The 25,566-nt window shown below is 34.6% G+C and overlaps 1 protein-coding gene and 1 non-coding gene across 9 annotated transcripts in view; one reads left to right on the top strand and one right to left on the bottom strand.

Annotated features, from left to right (window-relative positions):
• The window catches only part of CSNK1G3 (casein kinase 1 gamma 3), a 132,036-nt gene that overhangs the window by 43,975 nt on the left and 62,495 nt on the right, over nucleotides 1-25,566 (bottom strand). For all 8 annotated transcript variants that reach the window (XM_068535775.1, XM_068535774.1, XM_068535778.1 and 5 more), the window contains exons 5-6: nucleotides 6,274-6,422; nucleotides 4,507-4,741 (exon numbers count right to left, since the gene is read on the bottom strand). In XM_068535775.1, the coding sequence (XP_068391876.1) occupies nucleotides 4,507-4,741; nucleotides 6,274-6,422 (384 nt within the window). The remainder of the gene's footprint in view (nucleotides 1-4,506; nucleotides 4,742-6,273; nucleotides 6,423-25,566) is intronic.
• Nucleotides 19,028-19,134, top strand: LOC137760389 (U6 spliceosomal RNA). Its single transcript, XR_011073335.1, has one exon. It is a non-coding gene; the product is annotated as a U6 spliceosomal RNA (small nuclear RNA).

Genomic DNA, 25,566 nt, shown 5'->3' with positions numbered 1-25,566 from the left:
TTAATCTCTTCCTGATTCCTCACAAAGCCAAGTGCTCTAAGCTCAAAACACCACTAAATATTTCATGTTCACAGCCATCTCAAACTTACAGAATACTTTAACTCTTTAGCACTCAAACTCACTGTACATTAGTTTACTCTTAATTTTAGAAAAAGGGAAATCATGTAATCTGTCAAATTTTCTATTTTTACCCATCTACTCCCAAGTTCTACATCAAAACTGAGAAGCAGGGCTTTTACAAATGAGAGAAAGTAAGGATTAAAGCTTTTGTTCTTTGCAGTACTTGCCAAAGAAACAATTTTTTGTTTTCTTCCTGGAAGAAGAGTAAAAAGAGATTATTACAGTAGTTAAATGCCATTTCCCAAGCTCTGAAGGCTTTTCCTAACAAGGACAAACATATCAGACTTATTTTGCCCTTTCTACAAATAGAATGCTGTTACATTTACCATTGTTCAGATAAAGAACACCAGGCCAGAAGGAAGTCGTGACTTCATGGCTCACAATAAAATGGTGGTGAACCTTTGTTAGTTGTTATAAAACAGTCTTAACAACTACCATGAAATGAAAATTTCTCGGACACTGTTCATATAAACACAGATATGCCTGGTTTTAACAGAAGAGACAATCCTGAAAGTTGTATATCTACCCAATCATATTTTAAATCTATCAGGAAAGTTTGCTATTGAAACGCACTTGCCCAAATGCCACCTGAAATGTAAATACTACTGACTTTTCTTAAAGAAAGGCAAACCTACATTTTCAGGTATTTCAAACACCTGAAAAAATACCATGAGCCTACTATCAGGTAAGCCATCAGGGGAAGATGCCAAGTGCTATTTAGTTCTGATTGAGATGCAGAAGCAGGGAAACACAGTGGGCAGCAGATAGGTCTGGGGAGAATGGTTAGAGAAGAAGCTAAGACTAGGAGTTAGAGGTTGGATTAGATGACTTCTAAGGTTCTGGACAAATTGTGATTGTACTGTAAGGTACATCTGAGCAGTGACAGTGGATAAGTACTGATCAGTTTACATTCCTGTCTATTCTCCCTTGTAAGTGAGATGTTAGATATAGAATCTAAAAGCAGAAAATTAAGTTATTAGACTTCCTGTGATATAAAAACCAACCATGGCTTAAGACTTAGGAATAACCTATTGTAAACACAACCTAGAACTGATTTTTTTAGGAACACACAAAAGTAATTTGATGGGAAAGAATATGATATCATAAAAAGAATATCTCAATCCCTATCTCACACCATACAAAAAAATGAATTCTAGATGGCAGAAGAAAACACAAAATGTTCTCATTACAAGGGGTAAAGGTTTCTTAGGATTTAAAAAGTAGTAATCATAAAAGAAAAATTTGATAAATTAGACTTCATAAATATTTACAACTTCTGCTCATCAATTGTCAACACTAGGAAAATGACTAAACAAGCCACAGACTAGACGACAATGTCCACAGAGCATGTATTTGGCAAAGGACTTATATCCAGAATATATAAAGAATTCCTACAAATCAACAATAAAACAATGTGCACAACACAAAAGAAGACATACAAGTGGTCAATAAGCACACGAAAAGCGCTCACAATCATTAGTCACAGTAAAATACAATACCACTACACAAATTCACCAGAATGGCTAGAATGAAAAAGACTGACAACACCAAATGTTGTCAAGAATGTGAAACAAACAGAACTCTCATTCACTGCTGGTAGAAACAGAAAATGGTATGAATGTTTTGGGGAACTGATTGACAGGTTCCTATAAAGTTAATACCTACAATATGACCCAACAATTCCAATCTTAGGTATTTACCCAAAAGAACTGAAAACATATGTGTGCTGGAAGATTTGCAAGGATGCCATAGCAGTTTTATTCATAATAGCAAAATACTGTTAATAATCAAAATGCTCATCAACGTTAGGATGGATAAACAATTTGTGGTATATTCATATTTATGTAATGGAATACTACTCCGTTGCATAGGAACAAACCCTAATCAACTTAGATGAATCTCATACATATTAGACTGAACAAAAGAAGTCATATGATTTCATTTATAAGAATTAGAGTCAGCAAAACTAACCTATGGTGACAGAAATCAGATCAACAGTTGCTTTTGTAGACTGACCGAGGAACAGCAAGAGGGAAGTCTAAGGAGTGATGAATAGTGTTCTAAATCTTGGTAGACTTGTGGGTTATATAGGTGTATACATTTATTAATACTCATAAGTTATACACTCAAACGTTGTGTACTTTACTCAATGTATATTTTACTTGAGTCAATTTTATTTCTTTATTTCTTTATTTATATTTTTGGCTGTGTTGGGTCTTCATTGCTGTACGCAGGCTTTCTCTAGTTGCGGCAAGCGAGGGCTACTCTTCATTGAGGTGCACGGGCTTCTCATTGCAGTGGCTTCTCTTGCTGTGGAGCACGGGCTCTAGGTGCGTGGGCTTCAGTAGCTGTGGCACGCAGGCTCAGTAGTTGTGGCTTGTGGGCTCTAGAGAGCAGGCTCAGTAGCTGTGGCGCACGGGCTTAGTTGCTCCGCGGCATGTGGGATCTTCCCAGACCAGCGCTCGAACCTCTGTCCCCTGCACTGGCAGGCGGATTCCTAACCACTGTAACACCATGGAAGTCCTACCTGAGTCAATTTTAAAAAGGACTCTTCAATAAAATAAGAATTACAAACATCGCAATTCTAGTAAGCTTGCATTAACACAGTGTTATCAGTTACCAATTCTGAAACTACATTCTGAGTATCCTAGGCTTCTAAAAATGAGTAAATATACTAGAGTAGTGGTAGCCAGATTTCTCAATGTTGGCAAAGGAAGATATAAATATAGAAAAGGGAAGGGAATTACAAATATGAAAAGGAGGGGATCCTACTTTGTGCTGTTAGACTGAAATTAGAAGTGTCAGTATAAACTCATAGTTTTTAATAGATAGATATTAATATATGCATATAAGTGCATACACATGTGTAGGCATATTTGTACGTGTACATAAATGTGTGTTGTATATACACACAAATGAGTATATATGTGTATGTTCACACACACAGACATATACACATTTCCTAGTTCTGCTACAGAAAGGCCTTAGAAACAATAACATACTAGAAGCAATAAATACACCTAGTGTTCCAAAATCTTGGTTTCTACATACCATTATCCAATAAAAGGAACCAGGGCTTCTTAGAAAAATGTTGCATCTGGGCTAGAGCCAAGAAACTATAAGATGAGCCTGGAACAACTTGTTGCACAAGAAAAGAGAGAAGTTTTCAAAGAATCATGAGAACATGCCAAAGGAACAGCCGAACCAGCTTGATGGAGCAACCAGTAGCCAAATCTGGGACAATCTGAGCATCAAAATAAATAATGATAGTAATGGACTATAATACATCCAATTAAGAATCCATGAGTCCATGAGTCCATACTGATGTAAGTTAATAAATAAGGGAAAGCTTTTGCCTACACTAGAATGAAACTAGTAAATTCATAAGGAACGATGGAGTTAGAAAATCATCAATTGATATTAAATCTAGTGGGTAAAAATTTGATGAGAAACAACATATTTACATAATCTCAAAAACTGACTTAGAAAATATTTTCTAACTACAAAGGGAAAATAAGAAACTTTTAAGTGGAGAAACTTAGCAGTCACTACCCTAAGCAAGTGATCAAAGCTACTTGGAACCAAGTGACATGTGCCTTCTGACATGATGCACTGAGAACACATCACTTCTATGATACTTGTGCTAAAACTGGATACCCAAATATAATCATTAAGAAATATCAGACAGCTTCAAACACAGGACATGCTACAAAACAACCCGTACTCTACAAAAATATTAAGTTCATTAACCATAAAGAAGGCAAGGAACTGTCCCAGATGAAAGGAAACTAAAGAGATAGGATGATTAGGTGAAATATGTGATCCTGGATTGGATCCTGGACCAGGAAAAAAAAAAGCTATAAGAAACCCTGTGCAGTTGATATTTTACCCTTTTTACAAATAAGGAACCCTCTTAAAAAGGTTGAATAATAGCTAGTACAAAGTAAACAGTACCTGTAAGATATGTATTCTCAGTATTCAATGTATTAGGCAGGTGGCTACCACCCTGGCCAGCTGTATCAAAGAGTTACAGTCTCAATCAAAAATCTTTACATACATTAAATTCAGTTAAAATTAAGTACTCTATCACATTCTTTAATAGAAATAATCAAATGGATCACCCTAAGTGTATCAAAGTTGAACATTTCAAGTAAAATAAAAAAGATATAGTGACTATAAGGATATCTGTCATTCATTTATTTTAAAGCCACTTACTTTAAAAGACTTATTAAATGTAAATGAAAGTAAACTCTAGTTAGATGTGTAAAATAAAAATTACAATACAAGCGATTGTAACCTGCAAAAACTGAACCATAATAACAAATAAAAACCCACACTATTAGCGTACTGAGTTCAAACTTCCATACTTACAAAAGGTACACATACCTTTTCCTAAATGTGTGTTTATGCTCATGTATCTAGCTGTTCCTGTAAGGCTCTTATGTTCTCTGTATGGTATGTGTTTCTTTGTCTCTGGATCAATATATTCCTTTGCCAAACCAAAATCTATAATATGAATAACTTGCTGGGTTTTGTTTCCTGGTCGTCCTATTAAGAAGTTCTCAGGCTTTACATCTCTGTATATCAAGTTCTTTGAATGGACATACTCCATGCGAGAAATCTTGATTCAAAAAAAAAAAAGATACATTTTATTTTAGGCTTTGACTAGCATAAAATAGTATGATAGAGGCAAGACAATTTTTACAATGAAAACAACATTAAGAAGAAAAAATCAGAAATTGTTTCAACCCTTTAAAAGCAACATGATATCACTCTATAGTTTCTTAAATATATGTCCAATTATGATTAAATATCTTTGCTTTTTACTATTTTGGTCACTTATAAAGGAAAGTGCTTGAATTTTATGAATTCCTTTCTTATCAGGAAGCCTGATTCAATCAACACTTTCAGATGATGCTACCTTATAGAATTAAAAAGCTTTACTAGTACAAAATCTTGAACTCAAAAATATAAACAGATATATTCACAAAGTTGCAATTTATTCTTCCTTATCAGTTCAATAATGGAGAAAGTTTTACAATTACACTAAAGAAACTTAAAGAATCTAAACTGTTAAATAAAAAGAATTAACAGAGCACTTTGTTATCTTTTTTATAACTTGTTTACTTTTTTCCTTAGGTATTAAACATTTAAAAAGATCTTGAGACTAGAAAACTTTGGAAGTCAACTCTAATAATAATATAAGACATTTTTATTCATTGCTTTACACATTCTCAAATAATGTTCATTATATAAACTGTCAGAAAATAGAACATTACAAAAAATAAAAGTGCTTCATTTAATGATATTCATGGTTGACAATACAATGTAAGTGAACACAGTCACTCAAGCCATTTTAGTTTGTTAACAAATTTTGGATCATATAACATATACTATTCTATGGCCTATACTTCTCATTAACAATATATTATGAGCATTTTCCAGGTCATGAAACATTCTTTTAATATATACTTTTTAGTGGCTGCATATTATTTTATGGCTATTAATAATTTATCCAACTAACACTGTTATTTCTGTGCATTCGGGTTGTTTCCCACTTTACTATAGACGTCTTTGCACAAAAAGCTTTAAGTACATCTGAATACTTCCATTGGATAAATCTATAGAAGTAGAAGTAATGAGTCAACAGATAAAAACAATTTTAAGACTTCTGCAGCATACACTTATTGGCATTTATTTCAAAACTGTCTTAAAATTATCCTCTAAGTTACTTCCCCATAGGCTCCCTGAAATTTAAATGATTTTTATGACTTTCTCATTAGTTTGTTTCTTCTTTTTCTAGACCATTTTAATTTATTACCAAGATTAAAAACCCATGTTTCTGAGGGTTCTCTTCTCTAAGTATTCATTTTCGACATGAAAAGAGTGCTGGAAACAACTTAATTCTCAAACTGAGCATTCTGACCTTGAAGTAGTAAGATATTAATTTTTTCATACAAATAAAATACACCTGATTCAGTTACTTTAAGTTACAGTCATCCTAAAAGGACAATGATATGAAAAGCAGACATTTTTATTAGGTCAAATGCTGTGGAAGATAATGTCACAAAACTTTAAACTTTCAGTGTAAATTAGTGACCAAACGAACCACACAATTGTTCAAACAGCTTCAAAACATCCTGCTTTACTTACCAGTTGGATAGCTATCATGAGAACCGTTTTAAGAGAAAATGTTCTGTCACACAAATCAAACAAATCTTCCAAACTAGGTCCCAGCAGTTCCAGCACCATAGCGTTGTATTTCCCACAAGGGCCAAAATAGTAAACTTGAGGTATGCCATCTGGAGGAAAAGAATAACAATAAACAATTTTTTAATAATTTTGTAGCTTCAGGAACTGCAGCAGTATTTTTATTTTTTCCATACAAACAATAAACTTCTCCTGACCCAGCCTCCTCCCTCCCTATACCTTCTCCTTCATGTTCACAGAGTAGCCTGGTTACACTTCTACTGAACCTGCATTACTGAAGTACATTATAAACAGTGCTTCATTGTTGGTCTCCACCAACCTCACTATAGAAAGGAACTGTGCCCTTGAGCCTTGTATTTCCATGGCCTACAGAAATGCTTGGCACATAGGAAAGATCTTATTTTTATTGAACAAAGGAGTTACTGCACTCTTTCTTAACCCTGTGGTAGGCATAATGCTAAGTTCAACCCCCAAGACTGCCATCCTCTGGTGTACACAACCCATATAATCCTTTCCCCCCAAGTGTGGGCAAGATTCCCAGACTTCACTCTTGTCATTAGATCATGTTATACGGCAAAGGTAACAAAATTAAGATCCCTGTTAGTGGAGGTTAAATTAATCAAAAGGGAGATTATTCTGTTGGGCATGACTTAATCAGGTAAGATGTTTAAAAAGCAAGTCTAGAAGTCAGAGATAATCAAAGCAGCAGAGTAGTTCTCCTGTTGACCTTAAAGACACAAACTACTATGTTGTGGAAGAGGGCCACATGCCAGGGAATGGTGGGCAGGCCCTAGGAACTGAGAGCCTCATCACACAGCCATGAGGAACTGAATTCTAGAAATAACCAGTGAGCTTGGAAAAGGACTCAGAGGCTCAGAAAAGATTGCAGTCCAAGCTTATACCTTGATTTAAGCCTGGAAAGACCCTCAACAAAGGACAAAAAGGCTAAGCTATGCCTGGACCCACGACCAATAGAAATTGGGAGATAATAAAGTCTCTTATTCTATGTCACTAATTACTAAATAAGTCATTATGCAACAACACAAAATAATACAAACTCCAAATATAAAGTCTAAATACACAGAAATCACCTGTATTTCATTTTTAAAACTAACAGACTCCCAATAAACTAACATATAATAGGGGGTCATTTTATCTTAACATTGTATCTATTTATTTGTTATGAGGAAATGAACAACTTCCATATTAAATGTCTCAGTTTTACTTACAAGTATTTTTTGTTTTGTTTCGTGTAATGATTTTAGAAAGGAAAAAAACTTTCTAAAATATACTAAAACCTTCCCATCCTTTTTAAAATAAAGAGTATGGAAAACATAATTTCACTCTGTTGTTTATTTTATCATTTTGCATAATAATTATTGCATGGGCAAAACAAAACATTGAACTAGAAGCCAGGATAACTAGGTTCTTAGTTTGGCTTAATACTAACTATTCAACCTCTCAAACAGACTTCAGTTTATCTATATTAGTAGTTTAGATAAGACCAGTTTTTCTAAAATGTGAGTATGAGAAAGGCAGCAGAACAGCTGAAGATAGGAAGGTAAGATAATATAATCATGGTAGGGGTAGGGGAAGGAGACAAGTTCAAATTGCGTACATGGTCCCCTCCCCCGAAGTATAGATTCTCATACACCCCCATGTGTACACATCACCACCCTGTACCACACCACACACACACACACACACACACACACACACTTCCCCCTGCCACTGAGAATCATTATCTTAGCATAAGCCACTATTACTAGAGCCACTCATATCATATTTGAGTCATATCTACCCCCATTATGAGTAAAAACAGATAAAAGGCTTAGAAATAGTGGATGAGAGACTCTAACATTTATTCAACTCTGAAATACTGATCTTAGTATGCTGTATACATCAAGAGCCTAGAGATGCAATTAAGACTTACCAACAGCTCTCAGCTACTAAGTTTTAAAAAATATTTCTACAATGCTCTTTCCCCCCTCTATTCCACTGAAAGTGCTAACTTTTATGCTCTTAATTTAGCAATCTCTTAGTAACCCATTTCCACTCTTTAGTTTGTTGCTTCTTGGTCATAAAGATGTTCACCGAACTCAGGAGGAGAATGGATGAACACAGTGAGAGCTTCAACAGGGATTGAAACATAGGACAGTACCAAAGAGGTTGGTAAATATTTCAATTGAAATATTTCAATTGAAAAATATACTAGAGGAGTTCAACAGTAGACTGGATGAAGTAAGGAATCAGTGAGCTGCAAGACAAAACAACTGAACTCATCCAGACAGAGAAGCAAAATGAAAAGGAGAATTTTAAAAAGTGAAATTAATTTAAGAAACCATTGAGACAGCATCAAGCAAAATAACATTTGCATTATATGGATCTCAGAAGAAGAAGAGAGAGAAAAGGGGCCAGAAAAACTATCTGAAGAAATATGGCCAAAAATTTCTCTAATCTGGGGAAGGAAACAAATATCCAGGTCCAGGAATCCCAGAGAGTTCCAAAAAAGATTAACCCAAATAGACATACACCAAGACACATTATAATTAAAATGGTATAAGTTAAGGATAAAGAGAGGATCCTAAAAGCAGTGAGAGAAAACCAACTTGTTACATACAAAGTAAACTCCATAAGACTCTCAACAGATTTTTCAGCAGAAACTTTACAGGCCGGGAGTGAGTGGCATAACCTATTCAAAGTGCTAAAAGGAAAAAAAACTCCCAACAAAGAATTCTCCACCTAGCAAATTTATCATTCAGAATTGAAGAAGGGATCAAGAATTTCCCAGATAAACAAAAGCTTTTAAGAGTTCATCACCACAAAACTGGCCCTACAAGAAATATTTAAGAGATTTCTTAAGCTGAAAAGAAAAAGTACTAATTAATAATAAGAAAACATATGCAAGTAAAAAATCTTTCTGGAAAAGGTAAATATATAATAAAGGTAGTGGATCAATCACTTATAAAGCAAACATGATGGTTTAAAGACAAGAAGTAGTAAATTTAAATTAAATTCCAATAGTTAGTTAAGGGATGCATAAAATAAAGAAGTAAAATGTGTCATCAAAAGTATAAAACATTGGGGCAGGGGGCTGGAGTAGTAAAAAGATAAAGCTTTGGAATGTGTTCAAATTTAATTTGCTACCAGCTTAAAACAGGCTACTACTTACATAGGATGTTATATATGAACCTCACAGTAACCACAGGGAAAAAAACTTACAGTAAATACACAAAAGAAAATGGAAAGAATTTTAAATATAACACTGAAGAAAACCCCCAAAACACAAAGGAAGAGGGAAAGAGAAGAAAGGAACAGAGAGGAACTACAAAAACAACCAGAAAACAATTAACAAAATGACAAGTACATACTTATCAATAACTACTTCAAGTGGACTAAAATAGCCAAGAAAAAGACAGTGAGGGACTGTTTGAATTAAAAAAAAAAAAAAAAACCAGATCCATCTGTATGCTGCCTACACAAGACTTACTTCAGGAGAAAGGACTCACACAGACTGAAAGTGAAGGAAAGGAAAAAATTTCAATGCAAATGTAAATAAAAAGAAAGCTGGAGTAGCTATACTCATATCAGACAAAACAGACTTTAAAACAAAGACTATATTAAAAGACAAAGAAGGGCAAACATAATGATGAAGATGTCAATCCAGCAAGAAGATATAACATTTATAAATGTATATGCATCCAGTAGAGGAGCACTAAGATATACAACACAAATATTAACAGACTTCAAGGGAGAAACTGAAAGCAAAACAATAATAATAGAGGACTTTAACACCCTACTTACATCAATGGATAGATCATCCAGAAAAAAAATCAAAAAGAAAACATCAAACTTAAATCACACATTAGATCACGTGGACTTAACATATAGAACATTCCATCCAAAAGCACCAAAATATACATTCTTCTCAAGTGCACATGAAACATTCTCCAGGATAGATCATATATTAGGTCACAAAATAAGTCTCAATATAAATTTAGAAAGGCTGAAATCATATCAAGCATATTCTCTGGCCACAATACTATGAAACTAAATATCAATCACAAAAAGAAAATAGTAAAAACCACAGAAACGTGGAAATCAAACAACATGCTACCAAACAACCAATAGGTCACTAAAGAAATCAAAAAAATACCTAGACACAAATGAAAGCAGAGATACAACGTACCAAAATCTATGAGATGCAGCAAAAGCAGTTCAAAGAAGAAAGACCATAGCAATATAGGCCTACCTCAAGAAACGAGACAAATCCAAAATAAATAATCTAAATTTACACATAAAGGAAACATAAAAAGAATAAATGAAGCTCCACATTCGAAGAAAGGAAATAATAAAGATCTGAGCAGAAATAAATGAAATGGACATTTAAAAAACAACAGAAAAGATCAATGAAACTAAGAGCTAGTTCTTTGAAAAGATAACCAAAATTGACAAATCCTTAGCTAGACTAACCCCTCAAAAAAAAGAAAAAGAGGGGACTCAAACAAATAAAATCAGAATGAAGGAGGAGAAATTACAACTGATACCACAGAAATACAAAATATCATAAGGGATTACTATGAACAATTATACGCCAACAAATTAGACAACCTAGAAAAAATGGAAAATTCCTAGAAACATCCAAGCTTCCAAGACTGAATCATGAAGAAACAGAAAATTTGAATAGAACAATTACTAGTAAGGAGACTGAAACTGTAATCAAAAGCTCCCAACAAACAGAAGTCTAGGATCAGATGGCTTCACTGGCAAATTATATAAAACATTCAAAGAATACCAATCCTTGTCAAACTCCTTCTCAAACTCTTCCAAAAAATTAAAGAGGAAGAAAACCTTCCAAACACATCTTATGAAGCCAGCATTACCCTGATACCAAAACCAGACAAGGACACCATAAAAGGAAATTACAGGCCAACATCCTTGATGAACAAAGATGTAAAAACCCTCAACAAAATATCAGCAAACCAAATCAAGCAATACATTAAAAGAATCATACACCATGATCAAGTGGGATTTATTCCAAGGATGCAAGAATGTTCAACATCCGCAAATCAATCAACATGATACCATATATTAACAAAATGAAGGATAAAAATCACATGATCATCTCAATAGATGCAGAAAAAGCATTTGACAAAATTCAACATCCATTTATCATAAAAATTCTCAACCAAGTGGGTATGGAGTGAACATACCTCAACCTAATAAAGGCCATATATGACAAAGCCACAGCTAACATACTAACATACTCAAAGATGATCAGGAATAAGAGGATACCCACTCTCACCACTTCTATTCAACACACTACTGGAAATCCTAGCCGTAGCAATTAGGCAAGAAAAATTAATAAAAGTGATCCAAATCAGAAAGAATGAAGTAAAACTGTCACTATATGCAGATGACATGATACTATACATACAAAGTTCTAATGATGCCACAAATAAAACCTGTTCAAACCAATAAATGAATTCAGTAAAGTCACAGGATACAAAATCAATATACTTAAGTCTGTGGTTTTTCTATACACTAAGAACGAACTATCAGAAAGAGAAATTAAGAAAATCCCATTTACCACTACATAAAAAAGAATAAAATACCTAGCAATAAATTTAACCAAGGAGGTGAAAGACCTATACACTGAAAACTTCAAGACACTGACGAAAGAAATCGAAGAAGACACAAATGAATGGAAAGATATTTCATGCTTATGGACTGAAAGAATTTATACTGTTAGAATGTCTATACTACCCAAAGCAATCTATAGATTCAATGCAATCCCTATCAAAATTCCAATGGCATATTTCACATGACTAAAACAAACAATCTTAAAATCTGTATGGAACCACAAAAGACACCAAATAGCCAAAACAATCTTGAGAAAGAAGAACAAAGCTGGAGGTTATCATGTTCCCTGATTTCAAACTACAGCAAACCTTTAAAAAGCACATGTTTGAACTGCACTTACCCACGGATTTTTTTCAATAATAAATACTAGATAGAGTACTACACAATCTGAGGTTGGTTTAATCCAAGGATGCAGAACCATGGATATGGAGGAACTGTGTATACAAGGGCCAACTATAAGTTATACATGAATTTGCAACTGCATGGAGAGTGGCAACCCTAACCTCCATAATGTTCAAGGGTCAACTGTACACTACAAAGCTACAGTAATCAAAACAGTATGGAACTCACACAAAAACAGACACACAGATCAATGGAACAGAACTGAGAGTCCAGAAATAAAACCACAAATATATGGGCAATTAATTGCCAAAAGAATCAAACTAGACCACTATCTCACACCACACACAAAAATTAACTCAAAATGGATTAAAGACCTGAATGTAAGACCTGAAACCATAAAACACCTAGAAGAAAACATAGGAGGTAACTTCATTTATATGAGTCTTAGAGATATTTTTGTGGATCTAATTGCAAAAGCAAGGGAAACAAAAGCAAAAATGAACAAATGGGACTACATCAAACTAAAAAGTTTCTGCACAGTGAAGGAAACCATCATCAAAACGAAAAGGCAACCTACTGAATGGGAGAAGATATTTGTAAATCCAGTAAGAGATTATTATCCAAAATATATAAAGAACCCATACAACTCAAAAACAAACAAGGTGATTAAAAAATGGACATTTTTTAATGAATAGACATTTTTCTAAAGAAGACATACAGATGGCCAACAGGTACATGAAAAGATGTTCAACATCACTAATTATGAGGGAATGCAAATCAAAACCACAATGAGAGATCACCTCACACCTGTCAGAATGGCTATTAGCAAAAAGAAAAAAATTATAAATATTGGAGAAGATGTGGAGAAAAGGAAACCCTTGTACACTGTTGGTGGGACTGAAAATTGGTGCAGCCACCATGGAAAACAGTATAGAGATTCCTCAAAAAATTAAGAATAGAACTACCATCTGACCCAGCTATTCTACTTCTAGGTATTATCTGAAGAACACAAAAACAATTTGAAAAGATATATGAACCCCTATGTTTATTGCAGCATTATTTACAATGGCCAAGATATGGAAATAACCTAAGTGTCCATGGGTGCATGAATGGATAAAGAAAATGAGGTACATATACACAAAGGAAAATTACCCCACCACAAAAAAGAATTAAATCCAATCCTGCCATTTGCGACAACATGGATGGACCCTGAAAGTTTTATGTTAAGTGACGAAAGTTAAGCAAAGAAAGACAAATACCGTAAAATTTCACTCATGTGTGGAACATAAAAAAACAAATGAACAAACAAAATAAAACAAAAACAAACTCACAGATACAGAGATCAGATTAGTGTTTACCAAAGGGAAAGGGAGCTGGGGGGAATGGGTGAAATGGGTAAAGGGCGTCAGCTGTATGGTGATGGATGGTAACTAGAAATGTGCTGATGATCACGTTGTAGTGTGTACACGCATATTTAGGGGATATTTTGGGTTCAGTTCCAGACCACCACAATAAAGAGAATACCGAAATAAAGTCACACGAATTTTTTGGTTTCCTGGTGCATACAAAAGTTATGTTTACACTATACTGTAGTCTATTAAGTGTACAGTAGCATTGTCTAAAAATACCATGTACATACCTTAATACCTTAAAAACACTTTATGGCTAAAAATGCTAACCATCATCTGACCCTTCAGTGAGTCATAGTAGTAACATCAAAGATCACTGATCACAGATCACCATAACAAATATAATAACGATGGAACAGTTTGAAATACTGTGAAGATTACCAAAATGTGACACAGAGACAAGGTGTGAGCAGATTCTGTTGGAAAAATGACATCGAAGACTTGCTCATTGTAGGGTTGCCACAAACTTTCAATTTGTAAAAAAAAAAAAAAAAAAAAAAAAACATGTGTGAAGCACAATAAAGCAAAGCACAATGAAAAAAGGTATGCCTGTAGAGATGTCAAATTATAATGCTGCACACCTGAAACTTACATAACTTAAAAATATTATTCTGGGACTACAAAGAAAAACTTGAATTGGAAAAAGATTTAGACCACATTTATTTAATCCAAGTATTAACTATAACTGAGCAAGTATTTCTCAAACACTCTCCCTAATATTTAAAGTTACAGAGCCTTACTTCTACTCTTAACTATTAACTTCATTTTGGAGCTACTCAGAATTAAGCAAAGTCGAGTTGACCCTTGAAAAACACAGGAGTTAGGGGCACTGACCCTCCATGCAGTCAAAAATCCATGTATAACCTATAGTCGGCCCTCCATATACATATTTCAGTTCATCTGTGTCTGTGGTTCCAGATCCTCGGATTCAACCAACCTTATATTGTATAGTACTGTAGTATTTACTATTGAAAAAAATCCACGTATAAGTGGACCCACACTGTTCAAACCCACATTGTTCAAAGGTCAACTGTGTACTATTCAGACTCTGTCGCCCTATAAAATAATTTTGGCTTCCTCTCCCTTCCTACCATACCTCCTTAACAGAAGAAATGGATCAATCCTAGGGCTCAGATTTACTCTGCCTTACTGTTTGAGCTTTTCTAAGGCTGCATTTCAAATTTTTCTACCACAGTTCTGCTATCCAAATTGCCAACTTTTCCTTTTACCCAACCTTCAAGTCTCCTCTTCTCAAACTTGTCGATTAAGCATGACTCAAAATTCATAATTATTCACACAGAATTTCTCAGAGTTGAAGAGATATAAGCATAAGTAAATCTGCTCTGCTGTATTTCATATAAGCCAACTCATTGTTGAGAGAATTACTGTGTACCTAACATGTACATTCAATCAAGCTATACACATAATATAACTTTGGGTTTCTAAAATAACACCAAGAAAAAGATCAATAAAGGGACAAATGAGAACTGCTTCAATTTTCTCCAAAACTTCCTTTCTTTAATGGTTTCAAAGTGTCTCAAAAATATTTATCTCTACCTTACCCAAGATGGCTAAATTCCATAAACAGCATTACATTTCACTGAGTAAATTAAACAGACATTTAGTCTCCAATCCGAATAAAAGTACCTCAGCTTTATCACGCAACATAATTTTACCTTAAAACATGACTCAGCACAGATCTTTGGTGAAAAAAAAGATGATCTCACTCTGACTCTTTGAGATACATACTGTTTTATGAGTCAATGAATGCAAAAACTTCTTACATAACTACTAATGTATTTCAACACATATTCTGTCATTGAAGTATAGGATCAAGAGTCATATTTTTTTTTTAAATCAAGAATATAAAGCAAACACTGTAAAGACCAAACTAAAATTTCATTTCCCAGGACAAGGCTGGGCAGTTTTCTAACACTGAGCAAACAAATTAAACTGTTATGAGTTAGGAAAAGTTGCAACTAACAAACAGGGGCTGAGGAGTACCCTAAGCAAACACCAAACAAAACAACCACACCAATATAAATATGATACACAAGAAAGAGGGTTTTTGAAAGTGGGAGAGGTGAAGGACAAGAGGGCAAGAAAGAAGAGAGAGGCTCAGAAAGAAGGCTGAGGACAAAGAGTAATGAAGGTTTTAAGTTACTAGCTGTGTCTCTTGATCAAAGTTTTTGGCTACTGAACTGCACGAATGCAATCCAACTCATGGGCAAAAGCAAGCTTTTTTATTTGTTCTTACACCCAGTGAATTTTCAACTATAAACTTATACTCCACCCAATTCCAATTGTTCTAAGAGTATTTTTGAGACTACTATAAAAAGTCATTGATGGTGAGTTGATGAAAGTTAGTCTGATAGCTTCAAACACCACTAATTTTCAGTGATGCTTATCAGCATCCCCAATATTCAAGACAAGTATATTTTTTCCCAAGAAAAGCTCAAGAATTGGCAAGAATACAAAATTCACATATTGTATGAAAATACAATCTCACCATCACTCTCCCAAAATTAATTTAATTGAACACTTCATTTTATATTTCAGCATTCCACTTAAGTGACAAAACAACATTAATTAATTAAAGTCACAAAATAACACTTGGAGGTCTAATACTCTCAATACTGCTTGGTACTTCAGTTCCTTATAGGTGGGCAACAGTTAAGCATGTTATTAAAAGAAATATTATCATGATGTTTCTTTCCATTTTCAGGTCCAGTATTGTTCATGTAGGAAGGATTAGAACAACAGTATTAACATTCTTAACAGGAAATTTAAACTCTACAGATTTGGTCAAGAAAAACTAAAATCTGGGACTTCCCTGGTGGTCCAGTGGTTAAGAATCCATCTTGCAATGTAGGGGACGCTGGTTCGATCCCTGGTCGGGGAACGAAGATCCCACATGCTGCGGGGCAACTAAGCCTGTACGCCACAAATAGAGAGCCCAAGTTCCACACTACAGAGCCCATGTGCTCCGGAGCCCACGTGCCACAACTAGAGAGAAGCCTGCACACCGCAATGAAAGACCCCATGTGCTGCAACTAAGACCATTAAAAAAAGAAAGAAAGAAAAACTAAAATCTGATTAGAAATAACTAAGTACAAAATTATCACATAGGCTATGTTCTTTTCCAAGGAAGTTTTGCTTTCAGGCATTCTTAACCTTTAGAACAAATGCTTATACTTCTAGCTCAGCAGTTCTCAACACATGGTCTGGAGCCACTTAGGGACAGGGGTAGGTGGTCCATGAGACTCTTTCAGGAGGGCAGTGACATCAAAATTATTTTTATAATAACACCAAGATGTTATTTACCTTTTTCACTCTCATTCTCTCACAAGTGAAAGTCAAGTTTTCCAGAGGCTATGTGAATGTGACATGGCAATGGATTGAAGGCAGAATCCATTGTTTTTTATTAAGCCATACATTAAAGAGATGTGCAAAACATGTAAAACAAGGCCACTTTTCTCACATTTTTTTAAATTTGGAAAATAGCATCAGTTGTGATTTTAAAATACTATTGTTGTTATTTTAAAATGAATTAATATAGCAATATTTTTATATTTGTTTTAATTTCTCATATGGTAAATATCAATAGCTATAACCCACAATAACAAAAGCCCTCTGGGATCCTCAAAAAGTTTTAGGAGTCTAAAAGGATCATGAGACCCAAAAGTTTGAGAATTACTGTTCTGTCTGATTAGGAAGCCCTAATATGAACAAATAGGTGCAATCAGTTCCAGACTTGGTAACAGTCATTCCATTAAAACACCATATCACCCACATTTAGTAGTAATATTCTAGCAATTAACCCCAAATAAAAGGAAAAGCCACCCCACTGTAAAACAGAAGAAAAGAGTCCTTTCAGTGATAATTCTATATTTACACATTTAAAAATTAGTCTTAATTTCAAAGAACATTAAAAATAACATCACCTACAAACAAGTAATGTTTATTACAATATATGGAATATTGAATAAATACTTTATATTATATACTATTCAGTTACTATCCTATTTAGGCATAAACAGTTAAGAAAAAATGGATTCTCTCTTACCATTTTTACCCTCAATCTGCAAGCTTACAAATCTGTTCTTCTCACAATATGCTTCTTTATATTTAAATCAAAAATAAAAATAAAACATGAAATCATATTATTTTTCAAGGCTTTATACTTCTTATGATTACATAGGGAATTACAAAAATGATGCTGTATTTCAGAAAATTAAGTCCTTCATCACCATTTAGTTATACCCTATTCAAAAATAAGGTCGGTTTTTTATGTAAGATTATTGCGTGATTAATTAATCACTGAAAATATCAGTAGTATAATTACCACACAACATAAACTTTCCTAATACCTAGACCATATAAACCAAATTGAAACCACTATCTGTTAACCTTTCCTTCTTGTATTGATAATGCACAGCATTCTTTAAACACACACATTCTCCATAAACTACAAATTTAACAGAAAAACTTTGTACACTTCTATTCAACAGTACCAATATACATATTCACATATAAATTAGTAGAAGTTTAGCAATGCATAACTTATAGAAATTCCCATACAGAAAGGCCTCTATAAAGAGACAGAAATATTACATATACTTAAGATGTCTTCTAAATGCAATTAAGCTAATACAGCAAAAGGAAGTCTAAGAAGCTGCTACATGAACTGTTGGTTATTTAGGCTGAAATAAGTCTACACTAACTACCACCTCACCTGTATAGTATTCTCCATTATTTTTGTTAATACCAAAATATAATAGGTAATGTTCTAATTATTTTATTTTATTCACTTAACTTTCATGGTTTTGACAATACTTTCTTTCTTTTTTCTCAAAAAGACACTTATAAGATATACAGAAAGAGTAGAATTTCTTAAGTTCTTAAAACATGCTCAGAGAAACTCTAATCTGGCAACTTCGTGAATAAAAGAAACTTTAGAAATTATTTAATGCATATACCCACGTTTATTAGCAGGCTTATACTATTACCTACAACCTTTCTCCAAAGTGAACAGTATGATAAAGTGTTCATACAATATGGAATCACCAAAGCCCACTTAGCTAGGAGACAGGGCTAAATGAACCAACAAACAAGACATAAACCAAGAAGCCAGAAGGGTCAGTATAAAGAATGAAGAGAAGTTTTTCTAATTCTTCGAAGACAATACTATGACGAGCGTTAATTTTAGAAACAGCCACTGCTGCTGTTATCAAATTATTCTTTAGAAGCACAAAATTATTCTTTAGAACTACATAGTTCAGGCAACATCAAAAAGTCAAGCCGTGCTCGCTTCGGCAGCACATATACTAAAATTGGAACGATACAGAGAAGATTAGCATGGCCCCTGTGCAAGGATGACACGCAAATTCATGAAGCGTTCCATATTTTTATACACAAAAATAAACTCAAAATGGATTAAAGACCTAAATGTAAGGCCAGACACCATCAAACTCTTAGAGGAAAACATAGGCAGAACACTCTATGACATAAATCACGGCAAGATCCCTTTTGACCCACCTCCTAGAGAAATGGAAATAAAAACAAAAATAAACAAATGGGACCTAATGAAATTTAAAAGCTTTTGCACAGCAAAGGAAACCATAAACAAGACCAAAAGACAACCATCAGAATTTGAGAAAATATTTGCAAATGAAGCAACTGACAAAGGATTAATCTCCAAAACATACAAGCAACTCATGCAGCTCAATATCAAAAAAACAAACAAACCAATCCAAAAATGGGCAGAAGACCTAAATAGACATTTCTCCAAAGAAGATATACAGATTGCCAACAGACACATGAAAGAATGCTCAACATCATTAATCATTAGAGAAATGCAAATCAAAACTACAATGAGGTATCGCCTCACACCGGTCAGAATGGCCATCATCAAAAAATCTAGAAACAATAAATGCTGGAGAGGGTGTGGAGGAAAGGGAACCCTCTTGCACTGTTGGTGGGAATGTAAATGGATACAGCCACCATGGAGAACAGTATGGAGGTTCCTTAAAAAACTAAAAATAGAGCTACCATACGACCCAGCAATCCCACTACTGGGCATATACCCTGAGAAAACCATAATTCAAAAAGAGTCATGTACCAAAATGTTCATTGCAGCTCTATTTACAATAGCCAGGACATGGAAGCAACCTAAGTGTCCATCGACAGATGAATGGATAAAGAAGATGTGGCACATATATATATGATGGAATATTACTCAGCCATAAAAAGGAACGAAACTGAGTTATTTGTAGTGAGGTGGATGGACCTAGAGGCTGTCATACAGAGTGAAGTTAAGTCAGAAAGAGAAAAACAAATACCATATGCTAACACATATATATGGAATCTAAAACAAAAAAGAAAAAAAATGGTCAGAAGAACCTAGGGGCAAGACGGGAATAAAGATGCAGACCTACTAGAGAATGGACTTGAGGATACGGGGAGGGGGAAGGGTAAGCTGGGACAAAGTGAGAGAGTGGCATGGACATATATATACTACCAAACGTAAAATAGATAGCTAGTGGGAAGAAGCCGCATAGCACAGGGAGATCAGCTTGGTGCTTTGTGGCCACCTAGAGGGGTGGGATAGGGAGGGTGGGAGGGCAGGAGATGCAAGAGGGAAGAGATATGGGGACATATGTATATGTATAACTGATTCACTTTGTTATAAAGCAAAAACTAACACACCATTGTAAAGCTATTATACTTCAATAAAGATGTTAAAAATAAATTAAAAAAAAAAAATCAAGCCACTCACTTGAGAAACAATTATTTAACAATTTAACATATGCACGGTCTCAAATAGTATATTTAATATCATTTCCATAGTTAGAGATCTTCCAAAAATAGTAATTTATGACAGGAAAAAAAAAAGGTTATTTGACTTTCTGTGATGAAGTATCAGCTGATAAAGAAATTCCAAGGAATAAATGATTGCAAATTAGGTCAATATGGCCTATATAAACCATCTGATGTCAAGGAAATAATTTAAGACACAGAAGCATTATTCGGAATCACAGATCTTCAAAAAAATTTTCCCCATAAATTGCAAAATCTGTCCCATGCATTTTCATGAAGTGTCATATCAACAATTCAACTAAACTTTTTTTCAAGTAAATAAAAAAAAAACTGAATTAATTCTAATAATTAAAACCTATGCTTCTCTAGAAAGTGATTATTTTTAGGCACCTGAATTGTACAGTCAGTTAATTAAATAACTACCTGCATATGTCCTTGGTTTATCGTTTCTGATCATTTAAAAATTACTCATCACTGACTTTTTTTCCTTCTATTTCTGGACCTTTAAAATTAAATTTACCTAATCATAGGGTGATACAAATGATATTAATTAAAATAAATAAGTTTTTGAAATTACATGGTTATGTCTATTTGTCAAAAGTGGAATAAACTCAAAATGTAATAATATGATTTTACATAATATTACTATATCAAACTTTAAACATACGATCACAAAAGTTAAAAAACTATAGGAAATATTGGAGATTATGTACTGCAACTTCACATCTGATGATAGAAAACAGTCTACTATTCTCATTAAAGAATTTACCATTTCAACCATTTACCAAGGGCCCACAATCGTCAATCATTCTGCTCAGTTTCAAGGATAAAAATATGATTCTCACTGCCCTCAAAGAGTTCAAATTTTAATGGAGGAGAGAGACATAAGCAAATAGAAATATAATATGGTACGATGAAAGAAAAATGAAGATATATTCAAAATAATTTCAGGTCAAAGAAGAAGCTTTGTCTGGAATGAAACAGATACCAGAAAATGCATTGCAAAAGAGGAGACACTTTAGCTGGGGACTGAAGAAAGAAGAAATTCATTGAGAAAGAAAGACATTCCAGAAAGAATACAGATATACGAAAATAAAAAGATCTATTCAGAGAACACTAAGTTTAGTGCAACTAAAAAGTGGGTCAAGTAGAAAGAGAAAGAAATGTGGACTTTATACTAAATGACAAGTCTCTAAGAGGAATGGAGGGAAGAAGGAAGTGAGATGCACAAAAAGAAGCCCAATTCAAAAAAAAGGTGACAATGAAGACTGGGAGAAGAGAATGAAGTCAAGAGATCTCTTAAGAGACATAACTGACGTACCTTTTTGATGATTATCCCAAAAAGTCAAAACTTAAGGGAACTAACACTTTCAGCTCGAATGGGTGAGCCACTAATGGAACAAGATAATCCAGAAAAACAAACAGGTCTTTTGGAAGAGAGAGAAATCATTGGGAAAGTAAGGGGAAAGAAGATAGGGAGAGAAATTCTGGGTATATAGAATTTCTGATTCTAGTAGGGACATACATGTATGACTAGATTTTAAGAATGAAGGCTAGCATAAAGAATGGGAAATTATCCTTATATAGATAGTAATTTCATCCTTTCCTTCCTCCCTCCTGTTACAAAAAAATCCAGGATCATAAAAATGAAAGCCACATACTAAAAACAGAAGGAAGAAGCTAGAGTGAGCCTGATTGCTTACTTCTGTGTAGCCATATCAATCCTACAATTGTCTACTTCAGGACTCCTTGTTTATTTTTCCTCACATAACATTGCTTTACTTGTTTAAGCTACTGCTGTCATGATTTTTGATACTGACAGTCAAATTTATTCCTACCCAATCCAGTGGTCATCATGGTTTTGCCTGTGTTCCTCTTCTCTTGACACTCTCTACACTCTCCTATGGGAGACCTCATCCATTCCCTTAGCTTTAAAAACCACCTATGTGTTGATGACTCCCAAATCTAGATCTTCATTTTACTCAATAAATGCTGAGTGGATATTACAAAACAAGACCATTTGAAACATTAAACTTTTGCTATCAGAGAAAGTGATAATGGTATAAAACAATATTCTAATCCTATGGAAAGCTATAAATAATATAAAGAGTCAACCCTCATATGCACACTGCAGTAAAGCTGTACAGTCCTACTGTATATATGTAACAGATTCAGTGAACAAATAAGAGAGAAAAGTGAGATACTGCCAGGGAGGTTAGATAAGGAGAAAGACTTACAGGAGAATCAAAACCTAGAGAGTAGAATTAGATAAACTGTATATTATTTCACAGATATCTCAGTAAATAATTCTAAATAAATCTGTTTTAATTTGTTTTTGCTGTGGCAAAATATAAATAGAAAATTTATCATTTTAACCATTTTTAAATGTACAGTTCAGTGGCATCAGGTATAGTCACATTGTTGTGCAACCAGAACTTAAGAACTTAAGAACTCCAGAACTTTTTCATCATCCCAGACTGAAACTCTATAACCATTAAACAATATTTTCCCACTTCCCTCTCCTCTCAGCCCCTGGCAACCACCATTCTGCATTCCGTCTCTATGAACCTGACTACCCTGGGTACCTCAAAAAGTGGAATCGCACAGCATTTGTCCCTTTGTGACTAGCTTACTTCATTTAGCATAACGTTCTCAAGGTTCATCTATATTGTAGCACGTGTCAGAATTGCCTTCCTTTTTAGGGCTGAATAATATTCCCTTCTATGTATATAATGACACTTTGTATATCCATTCAAAGTTGTTTCCACCTTTTGGCTATTGCAAATCACACTATGAACATGGGTGTACAACTATCTGTTTAAGTCCCTGCTTTCAGTTCTTTTATGCGTATAATTAGAAGTGGAATTGCTGGATCAAATGGTAATTCTATGCTTAATTTTTGAGGAACACTCGTATTGTTTTCCACAGCAGCTGCAGCAATCCACATCCCCACCAGTAATGCACAAAGATTCCAATTTCTCCACATTCACACCAACACTAGTTGTTTACTGGTTTTTGGTTTGCTTTTCCTTTATTTAGTTAATAACAGCCACCCTAATGGGTGTGAAGTGGTTATGTCTTTGTGGTTTTGACTTACATTTTCCTAATGATTAGTGATATTCAGCATCCTTTCATGTGCTTATTGGCCATCTGTATATCTACCTTTAGAAAAATGTCTATTCAAGTTCTGTGCCCACTTTAAAGTTGGATTGTTTGCATTTTTGTTGTTGAGTTTTAGGACTTCTTTATATATTCTGAATATTGATAAAATATATCTATTTTTAAAAATTTATTTATTTTTGGCTGCACTGGGTCTTCATTGCTGTGCGCGGGCTCTCTTTAGTTGCGGAGAGCGGGGGCTAGTCTTTGTTGTGCTGCGTGGGCTTCTCATTGCGGTCACTTCTCTTGTTGCGGAGCACGGGCTCTAGAGCGCAGGCTCCGTAGTTGTGGTGCACGGGCTTAGTTGCTCCGCAGCATGTGGCATCTTCCCGGACCAGGGCTCAAACCCATGTCCCCTGCACTGGCAGCTGGATTCTTAACCACTGTGCCACCAGGGAAGCCCAATATATCTATTTTTAAAGAGAACACTAACAAGCAAGTTGCTACTTAAATGAAATTTACAATATCATAAAAGAATTATAGATTAAATTACTATGAATGCCCCACTTATGATTAAGAGCAGTCTGAAAATACAATCCTTTCAAGTAGCAACTCCAAAATCAAATCATTTTTAAGTCATCAGTCTCTCCTCAAAACAATTAAACACTCTTGTTTTTCTATAAAGCTCATATGAGTACTCAAAAATGTTTTTAAAATTCATGATTGATAAAAACACTAACAAGTAACTAAAATTCACATGATTCACATGAAACACTCAAAACTACACACACCTGTTAGAGTTTCAGAGCCACCATAACACACACCTTCAAGCCATAACACTCATAATTTCAATTTTTTTTTTTAAACATCTTTATTGAAGTATAATTGCCTTACAATGGTGTGTTAGCTTCTGCTTTATAACAAAGCGAATCAGTTATACATATACAATATGTCCCCATATCTCTTCCCTCTTGCATCTCCCTCCCTCCCACCCTCCCCATCCCACCCCTCTAGGTGGTCACAAAGCACCGAGCTGATCTCCCTGTGCTATGCGGCTGCTTCCCACTAGCTAGCTATTTTACATTTGGTAGTGTATATATGTCCATGACACTCTCTCACCCTGTCACCTCTCACCCCACCCCCTCCCCATATCCTCAAGTCCATTCTCTAGTAGGTCTGTGTCTTTATTCCCGTCTTGCCACTAGGTTCTTCATGGCCTTTTTTTTTTTTTCCCCCCTTAGATTCTGTATATATGTGTTAGCATACTGTATTTCTTTTTCCTTTTCTGACTTACTTCACTCTGTATGACAGACTCTAACTCCATCCACCTCATTACAAATACCTCCATTTCATTTCTTTTTATGGCTGAGTAATATTCCATTGTATATATGTGCCACATCTTCTTTATCCATTCATCTGTCGATGGACATTTAGGTTGCTTCCATGTCCTGGCTATTGTAAATAGAGCTGCAATGAACATTTTGGTACATGACTCTTTTTGAACTATGGTTTTCTCAGGGTATATGCCCAGTAGTGGGATTGCTGGGTCGTATGGTAGTTCTATTTGTAGCTTTTTAAGGAACCTCCATACTGTTCTCCATAGTGGCTGTATCAATTTACATTCCCACCAACAGTGCAAGAGGGTTCCCTTTCCTCCACACCCTCTCCAGCATTTATTGTTTCTAGATTTTTTGATGATGGCCATTCTGACCGGTGTGAGATGATATCTCATTGTAGTTTTGATTTGCATTTCTCTAATGATTAATGATGTTGAGCATTCTTTCATGTGTCTGTTGGCCATCTGTATATCTTCTTTGGAGAAATGTCTATTTAGGTCTTCTGCCCATTTTTGGATTGGGTTGTTCGTTTTTTTGTTATTGAGCTGCATGAGCTGCTTGTAAATCTTGGAGATTAATCCTTTGTC

This window comes from Eschrichtius robustus, chromosome 2 (assembly GCF_028021215.1).
Source record: "Eschrichtius robustus isolate mEscRob2 chromosome 2, mEscRob2.pri, whole genome shotgun sequence".
In the NCBI taxonomy this organism is placed as follows: domain Eukaryota; kingdom Metazoa; phylum Chordata; class Mammalia; order Artiodactyla; family Eschrichtiidae; genus Eschrichtius; species Eschrichtius robustus.
This window is presented reverse-complemented; position numbering and strand designations above follow the sequence as displayed.